The 24,503-nt window shown below is 40.0% G+C and overlaps 1 protein-coding gene across 1 annotated transcript in view; it reads left to right on the plus strand.

Moving 5' to 3' along the window:
• Window positions 1–10,507: 10,507 nt before the first annotated feature.
• Window positions 10,508–24,503, plus strand: part of Wasl (WASP like actin nucleation promoting factor) — a 60,343-nt gene continuing 46,347 nt past the window's right edge. Inside the window, exon 1 of the mRNA XM_006988399.4 lies at window positions 10,508–10,893. Within this exon, the coding sequence (XP_006988461.1) occupies window positions 10,786–10,893 (108 nt within the window). The 5' untranslated portion in view covers window positions 10,508–10,785. The remainder of the gene's footprint in view (window positions 10,894–24,503) is intronic.

Here is a 24,503-nt window from a genome sequence, read left to right on the forward strand (position 1 = left end):
GCAGCCACTTTGGGAAGAAAAAAATCCAAGTCTACCTCTGAAGTACTTACAGAAAAGAAAGAATTGAGAGGCTATAATACATGATTGAGCAGTCCTGGCCAAGGTGTGGTCTGGCTGATCTTGTCTCAATTCTGGTTCTACAGGGTGGCCCACCTGTCCTTATCAGTATCATGCCTGGAAGGCAATCAGTCTGGTTCCTTGAAGATGGCCGCTCTTGCTCCAGAGTATGACCTCACCTTTGTAGATAATGACTCTCATTTAAAAGGTGGTCTGTTCTACAAAGTTGTGTTTGTAGAACACAACTCCAAGGTGACCCCAAAGGAAAGCTGAAAGACAACACAGCTCTGTGTTTGCAGTGCAAGTAAAGGGCATAGACAGACACAAAATAAGCACACACGTGCCCGGCTTTCATCCTGCTGTTGGTTACACTGTGAGCCCAAGTACGGAGCCAAGGCTCTTTTAGCAAAAGCAGCTTTTAAGTTCCTTTTTCAAAGTCTCAGACGTTAGAAAGCTAGAACTGACGGCAAGAATGTAAACCTTAATAGAGCAGAAGCCTATAGGGCTTCGAGGCCTTCATAAAAGACTATGCTTTACTAATCACTGGTAGTAAGTGATGTCAAGTTCCAGTAATCACTGAGCTGAGAAAAATCATGATTTGATTTGGTGAAAGGACAATGTCTACTCAAATATTCTTTTTCCTTAAGCACTTGTGTATATCGCCATCCTTGCCCTGCTGAGCGGCAGCTGACAGAACCCCTTCTCGCCACCTTAGGCTTCTAGGTATCACTATGCTATTCAAAGCTCTTGTGGGAATTAGCAACATACAGCTCTTCCTACCACCACCACCTAAGTGCCTGAGCCCAACACTTTGGTGGGCAGAGTTGAGCAAATTTATGTCCCTATAAATTTTTGAAACCATAATTTGGCACATTTTGGATGCAAATAAAGAACAGATTGGGGAAACAACCTTGCAAAGAAACTGCAATGCCAGTTCGATCACCTTGCCTACTTCATCACCTACTTGCTAAAGCTCTGAGTGCTTCCTGCTTATGGCCTGGCTGTTGCAGGCTAGTCTAATGGGAGCCAACACCCAGGCTACTCCTCCTGCATACTGACCTTCTTGCCTCAAGATGATTCTGCTGAGTGATTCATGCCAGAGCTACAAGAATTTATCCAAGCCCATGTCATCTGTGTTGATTTCCCTCCACTATCCACCTTCTTTCATTTCTTTCCTTAGGTTTTTGAAAAACATTTACTCAATAATCATGTGTGCCTGACTACAGAGTCTGCCTCTGAGCCATGGGGTTGAGAACCCTTGGGGGGTGTCGAATGACCTTTACACAGGGGTCGCCTAAGACCATCGAAAAGCACAAATATTTACATTATGGTTCACAACACTAGCAAAATTACAGTTATGAAGTAGCAAGGAAAATAATTTTATGTTTGGGGGTCATTACAACATGAGGAACTATATGAAAGGGTCGCAGCAGCATTAGGAAGGGTGAGAACCACTGCTCTAAGGAATCTTATCCAAGTGTTCAGTGTGATTCCTTTTCAAATCCTAGCAAAGAACAAAGAGAAAGGAAGTGTCAACAAATCAGTTTTGCTTGGCAATCTAGGTTTAAGATTCAGAGGTCTAATCCTAATATCTCAAACCTGTGACTATCAAAGGGCCAACAGCAGATAAAATAGAAGAAAATGAGTGTTCTTTCTTATTTTTTTTGGAAATGAGTTTTCAAACTTGTTCTGCTCTCTGTTCTGGTCTCTGTTCTGGTTCTACGTGTTTATATGTTCAGAGTACAAACGTATATGGCTGAACGGTACAACATCTTTTATGAGGGAGACTCTTAGATTTGATTGCTGAGTGCCAGCCAGCCTTTGTAGCAGGTGCTACTGCTATTTCACTGCAACTTTATGTCCTACAAGAATCTTGTGAAATGAGTTTATCTCCACGGTACAATGAAATTTAGTAATGTGGCCACTAACAGCGCCAATCTTCAACCCAGGTTTGGCTATACTGTCTACATTTGTTACTTTACATTATGCTGCCTTTTAAAGAAATTTTAGAGATCTGTAATCAACAGCTGTCGCTACGCAACAAACCAAAGATATCCACATATGCCTATTCACTTTTCTGTCTTTTCCATTTTTAGACACAGGTAAATGAGGAGTTTGGACTGCATAATTGCTGAGGTCCCTGCCCACTCTAATGCATTGTTTCTAAATAAAGACACTGGGTCAAATGAGTTCTGAACAAGAATAAGGAAACTGCTTCAACATGGTCACTGACTCTGACTAAATCATGTTATATATATTTAATATGTTCAACATGTTATATATATTTAAAACAAACACAAAAAACAATGAATAATGTTACATTCTACTCACAACAAATTGACTCATTCTCACTGATTTAGTGATTGTCAAATGCTATGCATGTAATATGCATGTAAGGAGGAATACAAAAATGTCATCAGGCAGACACAACTGGATAACAGGTATTTGTGTTTGCTACTCTCTCTTACTGCTTTTTCTGCAAAAAAGACCTCCTCAGTCATTCAGCATCTTGGAGCTTCATTTGCTCTCAATTAAATCAATCCCTTTCAAATATCCTTCCTTTCCCTGGGAGAATTTCTGACTTAGGAAACTGTAGATCCCTGATGTTGAGATTAGAATCTCAGGCTCTCTTGAAGATGGGGCACAGGTCTGCACAAAACCTAGAACTCAATATGCATGACACATACTAGACCAACAATTTAATGAAATATTACTTACCAAATACCCATTCATTTCTGCTCTGAACTAACTAAACAGAGGGCATTTAAATTTGGTAGACTGTAATTCTTACTATCTCATGCAACAGTGCAGTCCAGGCATAAAGTAGAGTTTATACATTCATTTTATACAGTCAAAAAAGTATTTGTGTTATATCTCAGAGGAGAAAATGAGTCAGGAGTCAAGGAATACCACAAAGTCACATTGTACAACAAACCTCACACAAGAAATTTATTGGGAAAGACACAGGAGAGTGTCTCCCTCTACTCAGGAGAGAAGCAGCAAAGAATGGAGCCAGAAGCAGGCTTTGTATAGGGTTTCTTAGGAGCAGAGCTTTCCAGGGTATCCTAGGATTCATGGGGTTTTGTGGCCTGATCTTGGGCTTTTTGCTCTGTAGGGTGGGGCTTGGTCACCTGCTAGGGGATGGGTCCGGCCCTAATGGACTTGAGTGTTCTGTGGACAAAGCCTGGCAGTTGGAGGTCCTCAGGGTTGAGTCCTGGCCACTCACACGCCTCAAGGGGCTTACAGTAATAATGAAAGATGTAATATTATTTACATTCTCTCATGCATTACTTTTACCCATTATGTTTCAAATGTTGGTTACTTTCTAAATCCAAAAACCATGGGGTTGGCCATAGAATTTTGAGCTGGAAATGACTCTAGTGATTACTAATTCATTCACTTCACAAATTATTAAATAGAATAATACAAATGGTTCAAGCACATTATTAAGATTGTGGGTCTTGTTACTATATGAGCTTAGAACAATGAGTTCCTGATTACTCTAGCACCTGCTTTACCTGATGTGAATAAAGAAGATATGCGCGGCCTGTAGATTTTAGCCTATCTAAGACTTAAGCCTGACAAGAATCCCAGTGATTCACGAAGACCCACTCCACAGAAGTAATGAGATACAGATATAGCCAGTGTATAGCTATATGCTTTACAAGCTTGGGGGTGGTAAACTCAAATCCTTGGGGTGTCCTCATGCAGGACACCATCAAAATCTCTAGGAGCTTTGTTGTGCAAAGATTAGTGAATCCTATCTGATTCAGTTACTAATTCAGGTCCAGTGTGAGCATGTGAATTTGAATTTCTTGCAAGTTTTCAGGCGATACTAATGGTGCTAGGGCAATCTTATTTCAAAACTACTCATCTATTTCTCCTCAAATCCAAGTTTGTTTGTTTGTTTTATTTACTCATTTCCAATACTTTTGGGATTCTCATTTGCAGCTCCTAATATTAGTGGTGGACTTACAGTGTCTGAACCCAAACATGACAACAGTTGAGACTTCATTGGAACAATGAAACTTAGGTATAGTTTCCAGCTGCAAAAAGGATGAAACAAGGCGGCTTGTACTTCTTAGACCTCAAAGCCCACCCCCAGTGAACTCCTTCCTCCAACAATGCCATACCTATTCCAACAAGGTCATTCCTCCCAATAGTGTCAGTCCCTAAGAGCCTATGGAGCCATGTTCATTCAAACTATCACAGACATCAAGGCTGTTTCCTTTTCCTAGATATTGTGAATAGAAAAGCAATGAACATGAACGAGCAGTTATGAATGTTCACGAGTGATATAGCTGGATAATATGGTACATTTATTTTTAGCATTTTGAGGAATCTCCACATTGATTTCCATAGTGGCTACAGAAGTTTGCACTCCCACTAGCAGTGCGTAGGTCTTCCCCTTTCCTTATATCCATACCAGTATTTATTGTTTTATTTTGTTTTCCTTAGCCATTCTGATCAGGATGAGATTAAATCTCAAAGTAGTTTTAATTTGCCCTGATGGTTAAGGATGTTGAACATTTAAAAAAAAAATGGTTTTCAGACATTTATATTTCATCTTTTGAGAACACTGTTTAATTCTGTGCCTCATTTTAAAAATTGGGTTTTCTCAATGTTTATTTAGTTTTTTTTAAATATATATTCCAGATACTAATCCTCCGTCAGATGTATAGCTGATAGAGTATTTGTTCTCATTCTGTAAGCTGTCTGTTAACTTGAGTGATGGTGTCTTTTGCTTTTAAAGAACGTTTAGTTTCATGAAGTCATTATTAATTGTTGATCTTAATGCCTATGATATTGAGTTCCTATTTTGAAAATACTTTCCTATGCCAATGAATTCAAATATATCCCTTTTTTTCCTTTACTGGAGTCAGATATAAGGTTTTATATCATCTGACGGAGGATTAGTATCAGCCTGAAGACACCAGGTGTTTGACTTATAGAACATGGAGTAATCAAGTTGGTACTGACCCGATTCATCACTACTGGCTAGTTCTCATAGTTCTATGCATGCTAGTGCAGGAGAAAAATAATCATCAAGCATATCCAGGTGTAAATCTTGTGAGCTACCATAATGACTGACCCAGCGAGACCTGTCTATTAGATAGTGTAATCGTGGCATCAAACCATGGGAGTAACCTACCACTCTGATTGGATTTAAAGCCCTCTCAATAAGATGAATCCCATACCTGGCACCTTCGATGGACCAAGAACCTATGGCTACACAGGCAATGGGCACTAAGGGTGAATCTACTACTATTATTTTGCTAAATGGATGTATAATTAAACAACTCCTAATGACTTATCTTTACATTCTTAGATACTTTATCTCTCAAGCCTTATCTGAGTATTTGCAGTAGATGGTTAACTATTGAGACCTGTCAAAGAGCAGGAAATAAGAAATTATAGAATGCGTAGCCATCAACCATCTACTCCTCCCAATGCTCAGTTTTCATTGTGGTAGTGGGGGTGGGAAGAGTTTAAGAGTCGGGCTGATAGATGACTATAAGGAAACAGTATGTTCTAGACAGCAGGGCATCTGCACATATGAACTCACAGTCAATTGAGACAGCATGAGACCAGTGTAAGGTTACATGCCAAATCCCCGCACAGAGATGAGTGTTAGGCATGACATCCCACCCCTAACCATTGAGCTATCGGCAACTGTTAACTTCTGGGAGGAGAATTTCTTTTAAGAGTGTAGCCTCTGGTAAGTTGACTATGCACCAGTAGAAGCCATTCATCCAAGACTATCTGGGCAGCAAAATTTGGTCTTGATGAGTTTAAAAATAATAATTTGAAAGAGGACACAAAGTTGGGTGAGTAGGGAAGGGGAGGTAGATCTGGGAAGAGTTGGGGGAGAGGGTGCATATCAATCAAAACACATTGTATGAAAGTCTCAGAGGAATAATAAAATTCTTAAAAATACAAATGAAGTTTTAAGTTATATGCAGATGAGGTAATATCCTTTACCTAAAGCTATCTATTAGCCAAGCTATGGAGACATACGGCATCTTCAAGTTATCTAAGAACCATTATAATAAAGAACTAATGTCTCCCCTCTCTCGTTTGGAATAATTAAAGTAATAGCTATTGAATATTCATTAGTTAAAGACCAGCAGCTGGAACAGAAGTAAGCAGCATCGTGGGAGCTATAGCATGCTTAGCATTTCAGATCACTTCATGAGTAAAAGTATGTTTTAGGTGTCTGGGGACCAGGCCATATAGTTGCAACAGCTATCACAGGTAATTCATTAACACTGAGTAAGAATTCAATTTCCCACTAAAATCAATGAAGAATGTGAATGGGTTGTAGATAATCTATCAATTCTTTAAAAGTAACTCACTAAGTATGTTGTACTTAAAATGAATTTGAACAGGAGAAAAAATTAGTTTGTCAGCTTATTTTTGATAACAAATAAAACATTCCACATTTAACTGGAGAAAATATGTACTAGAACAGATCCTCTAAAGTTTCCCCACTTACATAATGCTTATACAAAGCTGTGCATAGATATTCTGCAATGTGGACATTTTATACCCATGCCACTTGGAGGCTGCAGTGAAAGAAGCTGCATTCATCTTCTCTGCAGCATCCAGATCTGCTGTTTTGTCTCTATAAATCAGTTCTCCCACAGCTAGGCAACATGTCAGTACCAGCAATTACGGCTACAATGGCTGAATGCCATAGATCCCTGTGTGCTGCTATTACCACATTCTCCCACCGAGAAGGGTGTCAGTACATTTTAAATTATTAACATTAACCAGGGCAGTAGTGTGTTTCAGAGGACTTGTAACAGTACATGCATACTGACATCTGTAAAGAAGAAAAAAGGATAACTGAAGAGCAGAACAAGAAAAATGTGCAAAGTATAGTTATAGTAGCATGGGAGACATCTGAAAATATGCCCTCGCTTCCATACAATATGTTACTCCAAGGTTTTCCGTCAAAATGAAGGGTTCACCTTAAAGGATCATAACAAAGCAAGACAGCAGAAAATAAAGTACTAGGAGAGATTTTAGTTTAGGGAAGGAAAACCACATGAAAGAAGTAAATGCAAGAGTTACTTTTTTATTTGTTCTATTTTTATACATTTTAATATAGCAGATGTATTTTCTATGAAGATTAAAAACCCCTACTCGTTTTAGCCTAGCTAACAAACTTCAGAGCATGCAGTTGAAGGAAAACCAGATGCTTATTTCCTGGACCAAATCCAGTATCTCAAACTGGGAAAAAAGAATGGGAGATAAGAAAACGACTTGCCAGAGCAAACAATAAAAGCTGTCTTGTGCTCTGCAAGAGAGCTATGCTATCAAGAATAAAAGTCAGGACTTGCTGGGCTTTGGAAACAAATATTGCTAATACTTCTTGATCTCCAGATGAATGTAGAAAATAGTACCCTTTGTGTACTGTAAAGAGGAACTTCCCCAATACTCTGTTCACATGGTCAAACAAGTAAGGAGGTCTCATTTCCAAAGAAATATTCATTCGTAAATTTTTGTGCTTTAACTCTATCAAGGTATTGGGAAAGTCCTGAGAGAAAAATAAAGGAGTGGAAATAAGAACTAAAATTGTAATTCTGTGGACAAAGTACTATATTTAAAATTTTGTGAAAGACATAGAGAAATAATTTGGGATTGAGAAAAAAGCATTATAATCATCATAATTTTTAACCTTCAAGTCTAAAGAAGGCAACAGTGAATGAAAGCTGTACTTAGGTAAGACATAAAGATTGACTGAGAAGGAAAAAAAGCAGACAATACAAACAAGAAACACAGGCTAGTAAAAGTGTGTGAAATGACTGGAAATCAATGTCCCTCACAAGTTCTGAGACACATACCTACTGCCATTCACTTACCATTCCATAGTTTTTTTGTTTCCAGTTTTCTCTCACATCTGTTTTCAAAGCAGTTCAGTGGTCTATGAGAACTGGTATTTTTAGTTCAAAAATTGTTCTTTCTAATTTTGTGCACCTTTTTAAATGAAAATAGAATGACATCACTTTCTCCCTTCCCTTCCTCCATCCCTTCTCAGGTATCCTTCCTCCAGCCCCTCCCATACCACCCTCCTACAGACATTCTCAAAATATTTATTCCTTTTTTTCTGACTTCTTTGTTTGTTTGTCGGTGAAGAGGATTGAATCCAGGACCTTGCACACATTAAGCAGGCATTTTCTGGGCTACATCCACGCTTCTTGGATTTTACTAATTAACAGGCCTGTCTAGAATTATAGTATTAACAGTTTTGGTATTTTAGCATAATGGGATAAAACAACCTGTTTGGCAAAACATGTAGAGTGATCACTAAGGAAGAGAGATTATACTCCAAACTCACTGGCATAAATTTGAGAGTCGTGCCAGAGTTTTTGAAGAATCAGGCTTAGATAAGATGAATGTAAAAATATATACTTCAATACTTAATCTTCCACACCAGTGTTTCCCAACCTTCCTAATGCTGTGACCCTATAATACAGTTCCTCATGTGATGACCCCCCATCATAAAATTATTTCGTTGTCACTTCATAACTATAATTATGCTACTGTTATGAATCATAATATCTGATTCCTGTAGGGGCCGGGACCTAGGTTGAGAACCACTGCTCTAATCAAAGAACCATATAACAGATCATAAGCAATGACGGTAAAGGACAGACAGGATTTGAGTAAACCCTGTGTATCAGGCTATCTTACTTTACAGTTTTAAGTAGGTGCAACTCCCAATTTCCACTATATTACCTTTGTGAAAGAGTAATTTCATTTTACAGATGAGGAACCTGAGGTAGAAAAGTAATTCCTGCATGTATTTAAAAGGTCTAACAGGAACTTTAACCTTGAACCAACTGCAGCCTATACAGCCTATACTAAAGTTCTCATGTTTGAAAATGTCAGGGCAGAATCATTTCCCAAGAATTCCTGATGATCTCGGTTGTCACTGTGCTTCCAGTTAAAAAGAGGTGCATTTTTAATAAAAGACGAACTGATATCTTTCTGTGATTCAAAGGTGGCTTGCACTTCTACCAGTGTCTTTTTTACACCTAACTATTTTATAATGTTTTGCCACAATTAAAGGTTAATTTTCCCCTTAAAATTGTAATTTGTTTAATTTGAAATATCTATATATTATATGAGTACTCTTAAGAGTATATGCTCTCATCTGCCTTTGCAGATTTGTTCCTGGTCACCCAATTTCACTATGGGCATTATAGGCAGCCTTAAAACTTTTTATGTTTTCACTTCGTTGGTAATGGTTTACCAATGTATTGAGAGCTATCATACATTTACTAGTTTGTCATAAAATTTTAATATGCAAGTGTTTAATTGAAATTGAATAATTAGCAAACACCGTTAGTACAAATTTTCTGATAAATTGTATCCTTAATGTGAAGAATGGTTAGATGTACATTTTATATAATTCACTGCAATCTGATTTATCATTTCTATATTCCAAATTTTTTAATAAAGTTTTTTTTTTTAGTTTTTTCTTTAAACCATGTTATTTGCTATTAACCTTTAATATTCTGCAACACAGTAACGAAAAATTCTCGGTATTTACTTGTGCTGGGAATATAGTTCAGTTGGCTGAGTACATACCAGGCCTAAGTCCCAGCACCAACAGAACCATGAAATTAACTCTTAAGGATAAAAGAAGCAAGGCATATTCCCGTACATTCCCAAATGCGCATATTCCTCTTGAATAAAAAGACAACAAGATCTTTGGAATTCGAGACAGAGAAAGATGGAGAGGGGTAGTTTCCAATTCACAAGACAAGAAAAAAAAAAAAAGAGTGGCATTCAGGGCTCAGAAAATTCGAGTGCAAATACGACACACACTTATCCCACGAGCTCCGCCAGGCGGGTCGGTGGACGTCTTTGGTAAGTGGGTCCGGTTTTGACACCTATGAAGACGTCCTTCCACATCCCGGCGGCAGAGGTCTGTTCCTCCTCGCCCCCGGTGGCAGGCGGTACCGCGATCGGGGAACCCGAGGCGCCCGACGCCGGCCGACCGTTCCAGCTAACCAAGACGGGACAGGCGGCGGGCTGAGCGTCCCCCTTCGGTGCCCGACAGACACTGACCCCGCGGATCGGACGCCCCGCAAAGCGGAGCGCTGCGGCCAGGAGGAGTCCAGCTCGGGGGGCGGCGGGGGCGGGCAGTGCGCCGGACCCCGCATCGCCGCCGCGGCCTGAGTCTGCGCACGCGCGCGGCGGCCCCCGGGACGAGCCCACCACCAGACCCCATCCCTGCGGAGCCGGGCGCCGGCCTCGCGGCTCCCGGAAGGGGGCGGGGCCTGGCCGGGACACGCCCCGGCGCGCAGCAAGCCAGGGAGGGGGGGTGTCCGGCCGCGCCGAGTTTCCGGCGCGCTCCCCCGCGCCCCGCGTCCCGTGGTCTCGCCCGCCCCCGCTGCCATGTTGGATTGTGCGGCAGCCGCCGCCGCCGCCGCCGGAGGACCGGAGGAGTAGCGAGTTCGGCGCAGCCGCCGGAGTGCGAGGACAGCGGCCATCCGGCCCGGGCCGAGCCGGGCGGCAGCCGGGAGCTTCGCTGTCGGTCCGCGGGCGCCCGCCGTCAGCCCCTTCCCGCGGCCTCCGCGCGCCCGCCGGGGCAGCGGCGGGATGCTGCGCCTGTGACCCCCCGCCCGCGCCCCTGTCACCCCGAGCGGGGACCCAGTGCTCGCCCACCTCCGGAGGACACAGCCCTGGACGCTCCACCCCACCGGCGGCACCATGAGCTCGGGCCAGCAGCCTCCGCGGAGAGTCACCAACGTCGGCTCCCTGCTGCTCACCCCGCAGGAGAACGAGTCGCTCTTCTCCTTCCTCGGCAAGAAATGTGTGGTCAGTGGCCGGGACCCCCGTCGCCACCCCCCGACGTCCCCTGGCGGGTTCGGGCTGCGGGCACTGGGGAGGAGGAGGAGGGAGAGAAGCGGGGCGGGCGCGGCGAGGCTGGGGGTCCCGCTGCGGGCCAGGCCTCCAGCCTCCCGGGGCCCTGGTGCTGCCCTCGCCCTGCTCCCCGGGTGCAGGGCGGCCCTGCCAGGAGCCGCCTCCCGGAGCTGCTGGAGAACAAGGGAGTGTCACCTCTGCAGGCCGGCCCAGAAGTCCAAGTCGGGGTCCGCGCCCTTGCAGCAGGTTCAAACTTTACTCTAGACCACACGGGGATTTTCTTCGTGCATCAGCAGCTTAAATCTCAGCACAGGACCCCAGCACTGGCCCTTGCTTTACTTCCTACTTCTGGGTCTGGGCTGTCTTCCTTAACAATGCTTAGAGGTCTTAGGAGTGAATAGATGGGGAGAGAAGCGCATCGGATTTTCGATCGCCCTTTAGGATTCCGGGAGAGATAAAAGTGGAGTGCAGGTTCATGGACACCGGATCAGAGCGAGGGGCAGGAAGTACTTTGCCTGCTCCCCATTGCAAAGAAACGGGGTTTATTTCTCCAGCCTTTACGCCTAGGCCTAGTTTCTGTTCTCCGCCCCACTGTTTTTTTTTTTTTTTTCCTTTTTTTTTCTCCCCCTTGCATTGGTAAGAAGGGGTGCCGCTCTCCGCAGCCATGCGTAGAGAAGCCGCAATTTCTAGTAGTTCTTGGCCATTGGAGTCAAAAGTGATTCTGAGTTTGGTCCTGTGGGGCCAATCCCAGCCCCAGCTGGCTGATTGGGAGCGAGCAGTTCTGTGGGAAGGGGGAATGCTTGTTGTTGACGGAAGCATTCATCACGTTGGCTGCAGGCGCTTCTGGGTCTGGGAAGGTTCTCCCTGGTGAAGGCCTTATCTTGATCTTACGGAGGTGACTCTTGAGTTGAAAGGGGGATTGTTGAAATGCTGGCTAGTCCCTTGGCTAGCACCCGCCGAGTGTGTGCCCCTGACTCCCAGGAAACACGCGCAGAGAAGTTTCAGCTGAGCAGGACCACTTTATATTTTTCCTTAGCAATGTTAGGTATGTCAAATCACACTACACCTGCTTAAGAAGTTAAGAGTAGACAATTTCTGGAAAGTTACCAGCTTAATTGTTAACTTTATGAGCTTACTCTTTGTATCTACTTTTGGAAACTAAATCATTCCACAGTACTTAAGATGTATTTCTTGTCCTAAAATTTAGACTGTAAAGAACACTACGTCCATAACCCAAGTAGCAAACAATGATTTAAAAAAAAAAAAAACAACAACAAAAAAGATGGGGAGACAACTTGAAAGGTGAACGAAGACCTTCCTTCTATATAGTATTTTAAACAAATGAGAAAATGGAGCCCTTGGCCCCAAGTCACACAGTAATTTAGGAATGTAACTGGAACTGTGTGTCCAGTCCCTTTGTACTTTCCACTACATCATGTTTCGTGAGGGTTTTTTTCCCCCTCTTAATGATTTGGTTATCAAAGTGGTGTTAAAGGAATAACTACTTCATTTTTACATAAAACTAATACCACTAAAATGTAAGTTTCTTAAAGCATTAATTTTTTTGCACGTTTTCAGTTTAGGACAATCTCCAATTTTTTAACGTGAGCTGCCTGCAAACAGGGAAAAGGTCAACTTTTGCTGGTTTCGTTTAGTATTTAGTATAAGTAGCTTACTGTGTTCACATACCAGGCCCATGAACTTCAGGCATGGAGGACATTGCATTTTTGTGCTAGTGTACTCATTGCTCAGAGCTGAACTGTGGTGTTTACCCAGGGTTTCAAGGAAATGACAGATGTGGGAGTATATTTTGATAGACAGAGATAGCATGGCTCTCTGTCTAAGCATAAGTGGGTTGCTGAATCGGTTACAAGTATTCAGTGCTCAATTTCTTTACATATATTATTAATCAACTTTACCTTTTGAATTGCAGTAATTTAAAACCACATTGTTGCCTTCTCTTGTAAGATGAAATTATTGTGAAAATTAACTAAAATTTGGAGACTTTGGTTTAATAGAGAGCAGTGTAAAAACGATGTTTTGGAATAATCTTTGTAGGCCTTGCTCTCTTTTTTTGTTTAAAACAACAGTGAAGTGCATTGTCTCAAATCGAGCAATAAATGTACAGGTCAGATCAAATGTAGTAAGCTGATGAGATACATTCAGAGCTCTATCTGTGAAGTCAAGAAATGAAACTAGTTCTGTGGTGCCAGATTATAAGCAAGTTCTTCATTCCTTGTTTGATCGAACAAACATGTATTGAGTAATTGAATGTTGAGGTTAAAAATCAAGATTGATGCTTCCCTTTGGGGAATTTAGTGTCCGATGAGGGAAACAATATGTAAACTGATGAATAAGTCAGTACTTAAGAATAGATATGCAAGAGTTGCCTGTCACAAGCAGAACTATAGCCTTGTAGTCAGGAAATGTGGATTTAAGCTTAGGATCTCTTTGGACAAGGCCCTTAACCCTGCTGTTCTATATTTGCTTTTCCTACCTGTCAGATTAGAATGCTATCTCATGGAGTGGTTGTGTTGGTTAGGAGTATATAGAAGTATCTGAAAAGCTATTATAAAAGGATGAGAACCCTAGTGGAGAGTACATAAGGAAAAGCTTTATAAAATGGGCAATACCTGAATAAGATTAATGGGTAGTAATTAGGTTGATAAAGGATATGAAAGTACTTGGAAAATTAAGAGAGTTTGTTAGGGAACAAAGGTTTTGCCTGTATTTTCACATTTGTGTATGTGTTGGAATCATGGTAGGAATTATTAGATGTGTGTGGTTAGGTTCAACTTCTTGATAATTACATTTTCTAGGTCTGAGGTAGAGCTTGGTCATTTGTTTTTATTAAGTTTCATGGAAAGGTTCAAATGTGCATTATAGCTTTAGAGTAGAAGTCCATTTCTGATGGCTAATTCTAAACATGTCACGTTGGAAACATTGGACATCACATTGGCGATAATGGGCTTGCTTTTAATGGAGTTTGTATTTTGTGAGTAAAGTTAGAACAGGTTCTTTTAGTACAGCATTTCTTTGTCAAGATGGATTTCATAACTAAGAGGCAGATATAGATGAGGGAGGGAGCACTATGAGTGGGGGGCTACAGACCAGGTTTGACTTGGAGAGTATACTTGGGGTAAGGTGGAGGCAGTGTAGAAATGTGCTGTTGGTAATGAGAGGGGTGACAGGAGATCCCACAGGTGTTTATAGATGCCCCCACAAAATACCAAGGAGGGCTGAATTAAAACAGTTTTGGGAAGAGGATTCAAGTATGATTTAAAAGACTCCCAGAATGGCTAAGTCCCACTTAGATGCAGAAGGTAAAGGGAGGGAATTGCAATAAAGGCAGACATTAAAGGAGAGCAGAAAGGTATGTAGAAATATACATATCTCATTCGCTGGAAACAATTGGTTTTATGGAGGAAGTGAATCTTAGAAATCTATTGTTGTAGTATAGTTTGAATAGTTAAGACTTTATGTAAATTAGAGTTTCGTTTAAAGTTAAATGTAATATGTGAATATGTGTTATAACTTAACATTGGGTTAATAGTCCTGATGATATCATTACCTGGATTATTGTCTCAAATTTTAAAAAGCAAGATTCACTTATTATTTGACAGGGTTTCTCTGTGTCTTGGCTCTCCTGGAACTTGCTCTGTAGATCAGGCTGGTCTTGAACTCACAGAGACCTGCCTCTGCCTCCAGAGTGCTGGGATTAAAGTTGTGCACACTGTGCCCAGCAACATTCACTTATCTCATTGTGAAGTTTTGTTGATTTTCAAGTAGGGTGATAGCTAACTTGTGTAATTCTTGCCATGTGGACTTTAATATGTGTAGTCTCAAATAAGTAGGGAGGGAGTGGGGAAAAAAAAAACCCTGTAGCTAGTTCTGTCCCACCCTGTTTGTTCTAAATGGATTGAGGCTGCTGAGGGTTTGCCATTTTTTTCCTACCATACTCATCCATTTTGGTTTTTTGTTTTGGTTTGGTTCTGTTTTGTCTTGTTTTCACTATTAGTGATTCTTAGATTTTTTTTTATTAATTAGTGGTTTTTTTTTAACCTTCATTTCCTTTACTTCCTCAGCCCTTGTTTTTATTACTCATATTCATTAGTTAAATTGTGTTTCCCCACTTTGTATGCAGTTCTGAGAGATGGACCTAACACCTTGGTACTTTTCTACAATTTTCACATCTATCACAGGTGAATGAATACTTCGTGGTTGAATAATTATAATTACTCATTTGATTCAGCCTAAGGAACCTAGTCAGCATTTCTTAACTGCTTGATCAAGTTGAAAAAAAGTCATACTCTTGGTAGATGTTATCTGAAGTTCAGTCTTTCTTGATTAAGCAAAATAGTTTCATTCCCCTGCTAAGCTAATATAGGTGGTAGGAGTAGCTGTCTAAAGTTGTTTTGTTTAAGCCACACCTTGTATGTAGCAGTTCTTAAATAGATGTAGAGGCAGAGATATATTTAAAAGATATTTTCTAGAAGATGGCCTGAATTAAGGCCATAGTGGTAGAATGAAAGTGGGAAATGCCTTTGACCTTGAGCAGTGAGGAGAGAAAACACTGAAATTCACTGGATTTGTAATATACAACCATGAAAAATGCCCTCCTCTGGTGTAGGAGGAAGGTGAGCACCAAAGTATGATGCAGTGTAGATTACATGAGCAGAGGCGATGGGGAGAATATAGCCTACTTGAAATCTGGTCATTTTTAGTTCTTAGAGTGGGCACATTTCTCAACCCAAGCATCTAGATCTCTAAAAGGGTCTTACTAATGGGTTTTAGAGAATTCCATAGTTACGTAAGTCATCTAAGAATGACTACCACCTATGAAATACTTCAGGAATTTGTAGACGCATATGAAGATTTTTGTTATTGATACTGTTCAATGTTTGTTTATTACATTTCCCATTGATGGCAAGGAGATCTTAGGGTAAAAATTGCTTTGATTTAGGTAAACCAGTTCTAACAATTTTGTTTAAAGTTAGGTATGAAGTCTATAAAGATGAGCTTTTGAATACACCTCTCTGAAGAGTTTCTGAGCCTTTTAAGCCCATCCCCCCATCCACTAGTTCTGCCACTGTTTGGCCAGTTCTCTTCTGTTATGGCACAGTGTTGGGTGTTTTATATAAAATACATCATTGCAAAAGTTATCCTTTATTTAGTGTAAAAACTACTACTTAATGGTTAATACCAACTTACCCCATCTAGAAATAAAATGAAGTTTACTAGAATAATTCAGCAGACTTTGGGGTTGGGGTTTGGTCCTCAGCTCCGGGGGGGGGGGGGGGGGGGAATAGCAGACTTGGCTAGGAACTTCATTATCACTCATCTTAGACTCTGTTGGAAGTGCCCTAAAGAGAGGAATTCCACCTGTAGTGCTGCTGAAACCAGTATTGTAGCCTTTAGAAACAATATGTATGTATTTATTGAGAAAAGGCCTCTCTCTGTCTAGCCTCAAGCTTGCAGTGTTGGTGTGGTTGAACTTTAATTCCTGATCTTTTGCCTCCAGCTCCAGAGTTATGGGATTGCTGATAACTGCCATCACAGCCTCACCTTCAGGGCGTAAAGCATGATTTATTTCAAGTTTATAAAAACTGGGAAGAGTAAGATTCAGATGAAACATATGCTGATAGTATCTCATTTGTTTTATTTCTGTCCATATTCCACATATTTTAAATAAAGGATTTTAATGGAAATATGCTAGCCTTTTCAATTTTAGGTAGGAAAATAATTTTAAAAGAGCAGATAGAGTTAGGCTTTGTTATATTTTGTAGGTCTAGAAGTCACAGCTTTTTTCCCCCACATGTGATAACCTAGTATTATGAATGCAACTCATTTTTACTATAAAGATTCTGAAGGGAACACAACTCAATACATTCTTATTCACCTTTATAAAGTATGCACTGCAATTTGTAAATGCAATTCTTACTAGCTTACTAATAACCTAAAATAGCAACTCTTTAACTGCTATTAGTTATTAATTAGAAGCTGTTTGACATCTTCAACTGTATTCATAAATGCTATATAACAGAAATAAATCTCATGTTTATTTACTGCATCACTGTTAGTCCTCCTAGAAGTCGTAGATGATTCCATCATTTTAATGGTGATAAATGATAGTGAACAAATAAATAGAAAACTCCAACCTCACTTTTAATTTAGTGTTGTGTGTGACACAGTGGTAATTTGCCTAGCATATGGCAGGTTCTGGAATCTTAAGATGGCCAAAAATAGGAAAACTCACTTTAGAAGGTAGAGTCAAGTGAAAGGTAGTTAAGTTTTTATTTTAATTATTATTAACATTTAATTCAGTATCCTAGACTCTAGGGTTATGTTGTAGTATTAATTCATTTAGACTAATTTTTGAGTTGTCATTGAAGATTTACTAAAGGAATCATATCTGTAAAAGAAATGCTTATTGAAGATTTGCTAGATTGAAGCAAAGGGGAAATGAAAAAGAAGTCTAAGAATACATGCTAATGTATTGGGATTATCACAAAGCTATATGTTTAGTAACAGTTTAAAAGTCTTTATTTACAAAGTTAAACATTTATCTTAGGTTTAAAGAAGCTAGAACTATTTAGAAAGTACTTACCAGACCTGTAGTTCCAAATTTAAAAAAAAAAAAAAAGATTAAGTCTTTTACATAGTATTGATTATTGAAGTCTAGAAGGTTCCAGGGTTACTGAGGGACCAGACTGGGCCTTGTTTGGCTTGGCCAGCGTTGGAGAAGGATGGCATATTACTGTTCCAGTTGCTGGGACAGAATGCCTGACAAAGCACCTTGCAGCACAGAAGGTTTATCTTGGCTTAGAGTTTGAGGTTTCAGCCTATCCTAGAAAGGCACGTCAGTCAGAGCAGCTTTAGCTGTGGTAGCCGACCTACCGGTAAGGCAGTAAGGGTGAGGACACGTGTGCACATGCCAGTTCTTGGCTTGCTTTCTCCTTCTGTCATGTTTATTCAGTTGGGGACCCCCAAGCCCTTGGATGTTGCTGCTCATTTAGTATGCTTCTTCCCTATCTGGGTCTGGACATGCCCTCACAGGGATGCCTAGGATGTCTCTCCAAAATCATTCCAAATCCCGTGAAGTTGACAGTGAAGATTAACAATCAGAATGGTTTTTCCAAATGAGTCGAAGGGCTAGGGAGATGCTTAGTTTATCCAAAAAGCGGTGTTTTACATACTGTTCAACTTACCTTTTTTTATGTTAGTGGTATATTTCTTTGTCTATTTATTCTTACTGCATTCTTTTTATTCTTGCATTTAATGCCGTATTACCACATTATATGAAGTTACAGTTATATGTGGTTTATTAGTCTTTATTGATAATACTACAGATGTTATAACAAAATACCACAAACCAGGTAGTTTATAGAACAAATTTATTCTCATTGTTCTGGACCTAAAAATCTGAAATCAAAGTACTAGCAGAGTTTGTTCCTTCTAAGAAACTGAGAATGAATCTATTTCATACCTCTCTTCTAGCTTATAAAGCAGTTACTGTCAATCCTTAAGGTTCCTTGACTCCAGTCTCTGCCTGTACAAATAACATGATATGGTATACTCACTCTGTCTTCTCCTTTATAAGGACACCAGTCATATTGCAGTAGGGGCAGCCCTAATGACCTTATTTTATCTTGGTTATATTTCTAAAGATCCCTCTTCCAAGTAGGATTACTTCACAAGTATGAGGGTTAGGATTTCAAGGTACCTTTCTAGAGGACACAATTCAGCCTAATATCCATAAAAAGAAAGGTTCAGTAATGTAATAAATATTCAAATGTGTTCTTTCCAGTTTTTATATAAAATAAGTTGTAAGGAAGAAAACTAGGACACACACATTAAAAGTCCCATGAGGGTAGATAACTGCCTAACTGCCCTCCAAACAGTTGTTACAAGCTACGTTTTCATCAGCACCGGGTATTTAAAAAATGTCTTACTGATGAAAGAGTCTCATTGTTGTATTTGTAGTTCTTGTGAAAGTGAACAGCTATCTTTTGAGCATGCATATCGTTCTTAGGCCATTCATTTTCTCTTAGTGATTTGGAAGAACTCTTTATGAGTACTGGATAATAGTTCATGTCATAGTATTTTGGAAACTTACTGTTTACCTTTTGTTAGAATTATCTTGATGTTTGTGGTCACTCTATAAATCTTAAATTTTCCTATGGGTATTATCTTCTTATATCTTCCCCCCTGTTTCAAAAGCTTTATTTTCATTTGGTTCAAGGTTTGTGAGTGAGGCACTCCAGGACACTTATAAAGTTGTTTAGTGTCAGGAGAGGTTCAGACATCAGCTGACTGCTAGAGAGTTCAGGAGCCTCTGGTAGGTCTCCAGGACTTCTGGTAGTACTTGAGGTTTGTTTCTCAAACTTCCCCAGAGACAAATGGGGCCTTGCCAATCCTGTCTTATTAATAAGCTTCATCTCCTCATCCAGAAGTGGCTCTTGTGGAAGTCACAAAGATGAGAGATCCTTAGGGCAGAACCCAGGAAAAGAAGGTCCAGAAAGCCTTGGTTCTGGTTATTATTCCCCAGGGCCGTCTCCATGGGCTCTGGTTTTACCCCCACTTAATCTTGAGAAAGCTTCTGTACCTCCTGCACAGCCCAGCTATGGAGCTAGTTTTCCATCTTGTATAAAGTGAGTATGACTGCAAGCCAGGAGAGGGCACCAGATCTCATTACAGATGGCATGTGGTTGCTGGGAACTGAACTCAGGACCTCTGGAAGAGCAGTCAATGCTCTTAACCTCTGAGCCATCTCTCCAGCCCTAGTTTTCCATCTTGTATAGACAATCTTGGAGCCGTCTTTTCTTCTCAGGAGTTTAGGAAGAAGTGACCCATTCATCTAGAACTGTATTGCCTGAAAGAAATTGTTGCCTGGAGAAAGGCAGCTGTAGGGTTCCTGAAAGTTCAAAATAAGCAGTTTACTGTGCTTCCACCTCTGATCATGGGTGATTGACAGTATAGGAGATGATCACAAATAGGTGGTGGTTACCATTTCTGGGGCTGGTGAGAAGGTACTGCTGGAGAGATTTAGAAGGCAGTTGCAAGTTTAAAGGAGGGAGTCTCCAGGAGTGTTTCTGTAGAAACACTGTTGAAATAAGACACAGATCTAGGACCTTGGTGTGAAGTATCTTATTACATCAAGTTTATTAATTAATTAATTGATTAAATATATTTAATAATTTATACTTTTTTGCCTGTTTGAAACAGTCCTTTGAGTTTCCAGGTGTACTTAAAACTAATTTTACATTCTCTTCTGTTTTCTTTAGCCTGCTGCCTGTCTAGTACACAGTTTCAGTGAGTGTAGTTGTACAGTAATGATAGAGCTGGATTAGAGTAAGGCTTTTCTTACCTCAGTGTTTCCTATGACTTTGATTTTGCTTGTACTTAGTACCAAGGAAAACTATGTTCTTTCTACCTATCACCAGAAAATAGTTGTTTTGATTTTTTTTTTTTTTTCTGGAGCTGAGGACCAAACCCAGGGCCTTGCGCTTGCTAGGCAAGTACTCTACCATTGAGCTAACTCCTCAACCCCTGTTTTGATTTATAATAGCATTGGATTTTAGGTTAATTAGAAAGAATTGATACACTGAGGCTTCCTGTTGGTTTCATTTCTTACTGCTGTGACAAAAAGCATTCTTAGGGAAAAAGAATTATTTTAGACCACAGTTTAGATTACAGATCATCCTAGCAGGGAAGTCAAGTCAGCAGATATTTAGAACAGCTAGTCATATTAGATCCATGTCAAGAGCAGAGAGAAATCAATGCATGCACTCTAGCTGCTCAGCTTGCTTCCTCTACTCTACCCTAATTCAGGACCCAAACCCAGAGAATGGTGCCACCTACTTTGAGACAGTCTTCTCATACCAATTAACATAATTAAGACTGTCCCAATAGATATGCCCACAGGGCTAAACCAATCTAGACAGTCCCTCATCTTAGACTCTCTTCTCAAGTGATTGTAGATTGTGCCAAGTTGATAATTAAAACTCTGAATTTCCTTTACAATTTTGTAACTTTCTTATGCACTAGTCATTTTTTTTAAGTACAAGAGTATTGCTCAGATATGCTTGTTTAAATAGTATTTAAATATATCTGTGTGTATACACATACTGCATTGCACAGAGTTCCTGGTTTTTCCCTAGTATGATTAGGTTCCACATTAAGCTCTTCTCAGTGGCTTGAGTCCCATCCTTTTTTGTGAATACCTACATATGTATATGTATGTCCGCATTTTATCTAAAAGGAATCACTAGGAGGTTTTGTGAAGAACAGATATATCTATCTTGTGCTTTTTTTTATTATGGGGTCTTAAATGAATGAAAAATTGGCTAGAGTAACAAATCTAACATGTACCATGGCGATCATCAGATAGACAGCCTGTCTTGATTGTTCTATAACTCGCCTCAACCTTCCATGGATTGTTTTAAAGGGACCCCAGCATCATCTGTCTATCACCCAATCATTCTGGTAAAAGGTTTGTTATTGGGGAAAATTATAAAGGCCACTCCACATAGTTAAAAGGAAGATTTATTTAGTGGATGACTTACAAATGAAAGAATGGATAGGTCGCGGGGGTCTGGGGAAGGCGTATAGCAATCCAGCGGTGTTCTCTGGAGCTCTGCACAATCAATCTCCACCATCCAGGGTCCAGGCGCAGAGAGCGCGCCCCGAGCCAGCGCTTGCCCATCCAGCTCCTAGGTTTCCAGCACCTCCCCTCGCCCCGCCTCGTAGGCGTGACAGTTGCCAGAGTCTCAATGGGGGTTGGAGCTTCCAGATCCAAGCTGGAATGGCTACCCACTACATCTCCCCCTTTTTGTCTAAATAAGAAGGTTCTAAACTAATACAAGACTATATACAAAGGAATGGTTATCAAATATTGTCCAGAAATAATGAGGGATAATGACCTAGATAAGATGTAACTACAACCAATGCAAACAATATCAAGCAAGAAACACATTCTAAAATCCAGAGAAGTATAGAGCATAGGTAAACGGCATGTTATAAAGATCATTCAAAGGTGTCCTATCCTAAAGAACCTGAATCTAATACTTAATATGTTCTATCTAAGATATTATATATACTAAGTTGTAACTATAACTGCTAGTCTTCAATCCCATCAAAGACCTGAGAAGGAACATAATGGTACCTGAGAAATGGTAGACGGATGCAAGCAACTTCGGGAATCTTGCAAGAGTAGACCAAGACAGCTGGCAGCCTGGACAGTCACCTAATGTTTCTCAGCATTGTTGGTGCATTCAAATTGGCTACAGGCCTAGAGTATCTGACAGACCATTTTCAGAAGCAGGATTTCTGAAAGACCATCTTACCCTGTCTTGGCAGAGTACAGTGGTCGCTTTCCTTGTGTCCCGCTTGTCCAGAAAGGACAGCATTGCATTTGTACTGTCAGCCATCAAGGCAAGGGCAGTTCTTTGCCCCGTAGGCCATTTTGTGCCAAAAAGACAAACTTCCAAATGGAAATGTCTTAGAAGCCCAACATTCTCTTGGGATCAATTGGTGCAGCCAGGAGCAATTGTGCCTCACGTCAACAGAATTCTAAGTTATTTAAATGCCATATTCTCTAGGTCTATGAAGTGTTTGAAGATTACCTGTCCATCTGACCTATGTATCTGTAAATCTGGATAACCTAACTAACGTAACTATAGAGATGACAGGCATAGGCGACCATAAATCTATAAATCTTATCTACCGAAATAACCTAAGGACTAAGGCTTCACGTAAATAAGGTAAACAGTCTATAAGCAAATGTATGGTGAAGAACGATGACTTCAAAATTGTGACAATACACAAGATATTTATAACAGAGGTAGGAATATATAGTGCGATATGCAATATGACAATAATCTTAAATATATATCAATATACCAAATATCCTAACAGAAGTAGAACATATATAAAGTATGACAGATATAAATTTACATTTGTATCAATATAAAAATGTTTCAAATAAGAGTAGAAATATATGTACATTATAACAAATATAGTTCTGTATTTGTATCAATATACAAATTATCTTAAACAGGAGTATAAAAATAGTTTACATTTGTATCAACATATAAGAATCTATAACAGTACAAATTACAGTGCAAATTGTCTAAGGTTGCTATTTTACCAAGTTTGTTTACTAGTATATACAATGATTTACCATCATATCTTATACCTATCCGTTCCATTTCTTCCGCCCCCCCCCTTTTTTGTTTTTTACAATACTGAGTTAATATTTTCTTCCACCCCCAACCCTACAACCGTCATCCATAACCCTGAGAATTATGAAACCTAAGGGAGAAGGGGCGTCGTTTTCTTAGAATTGCTTCCTGCCATTTAGGGGGTGATGTTATCTCTGTTGGGTACTGTGAGAAAGCTCAGATAGTTAAATCTCAGTTAGACTAACTGTAGGTTCTGCAGCAAGTTTTAGAGTAATAGGTAAGATTGTCTGAAATTCTGGCAAGAAGTGTAGTATGATGATGATTACCATGGCATCATTCTGGATTGGGTAGAGTTGTTGTTGTTGGGGCCCCATCTTCCTTCTGGTGACTTCTGAGATTGCTATTGGAAAAACTTATTTGTTATCAAAAATGGGAGGTTTGGATTTAAAGAGGACATAGCATGTAAGAAAGGATTCTGAGAAATCAAGAGTAAGCATGGAGAGAATTAGAATTTAGAAGACAATGGTCCCTTTTTATTGGTTTCCTTCTGTCTCACACCAGAGGGCTCTTCTGATATGGGACTGAAGAATCTCTTAAACTTTTCTTTTAGCAATATGCTTGGGTTTAGAGAAGGAGTGAGCCAATTCCATCTCCAAAGCCAGCTTGGCTATAATTGAATTGGAACCACAACTTTTCTAGATTGATAGAGAGAAAGATGTTAGACAGTGAGATTTTACCATGTGTAGATTGGTACCAATAGATTCTTCCTTTCTGCTGTAAACATCCGGATATCCAAGGCCTTATGAGTTTTGGAAGATGGGTATTTCCATTATCCTGGAAAGACAAAAACAGAACCCTACCCCACCCTTTGATTGTTAAATTTTTCTTACAACTTGTAGAGATGTCACATTGGTGGATGATCTTTTACTTCTCTTCATCAAGGGGTTTTTCCTGTTCGAATCGGATTTTTATTAATTTTGTTGGTATCCATAGCTTTTCTTCTCCTGCAGAAACAAAGGCAAAACCCCTTCCCCAACGTAGAACACATCCAGGTTTCCATTCTGAGGTCAGCACATCCTTGAAATAAACTGGTTGGTTTAGCTCAGGAGTTTTGTCTATCGTCCAATGTCTCTCCGCAGCTGTTGTTCTTTTCTCATTAGCATTGAGAAAATTCAAGGTTAATAAAGCACTATGCAGTCTATTTCTAGGAGTCATTGTTACCTGTTGCTGTTTATTTAGCATATCCTTTAAAGTTCGATTGGATCTCTCTATGACTGCTTGGCCTGTGGGATTATGTGGTATACCTGTAACATGCTTTATATTGTAATAAGCAAAGAACTGTCTCATTTTATTGGAGACATATGCTGGGGCATTGTCTGTCTT

This window comes from Peromyscus maniculatus, chromosome 3 (genome assembly GCF_049852395.1).
Source record: "Peromyscus maniculatus bairdii isolate BWxNUB_F1_BW_parent chromosome 3, HU_Pman_BW_mat_3.1, whole genome shotgun sequence".
In the NCBI taxonomy this organism is placed as follows: domain Eukaryota; kingdom Metazoa; phylum Chordata; class Mammalia; order Rodentia; family Cricetidae; genus Peromyscus; species Peromyscus maniculatus.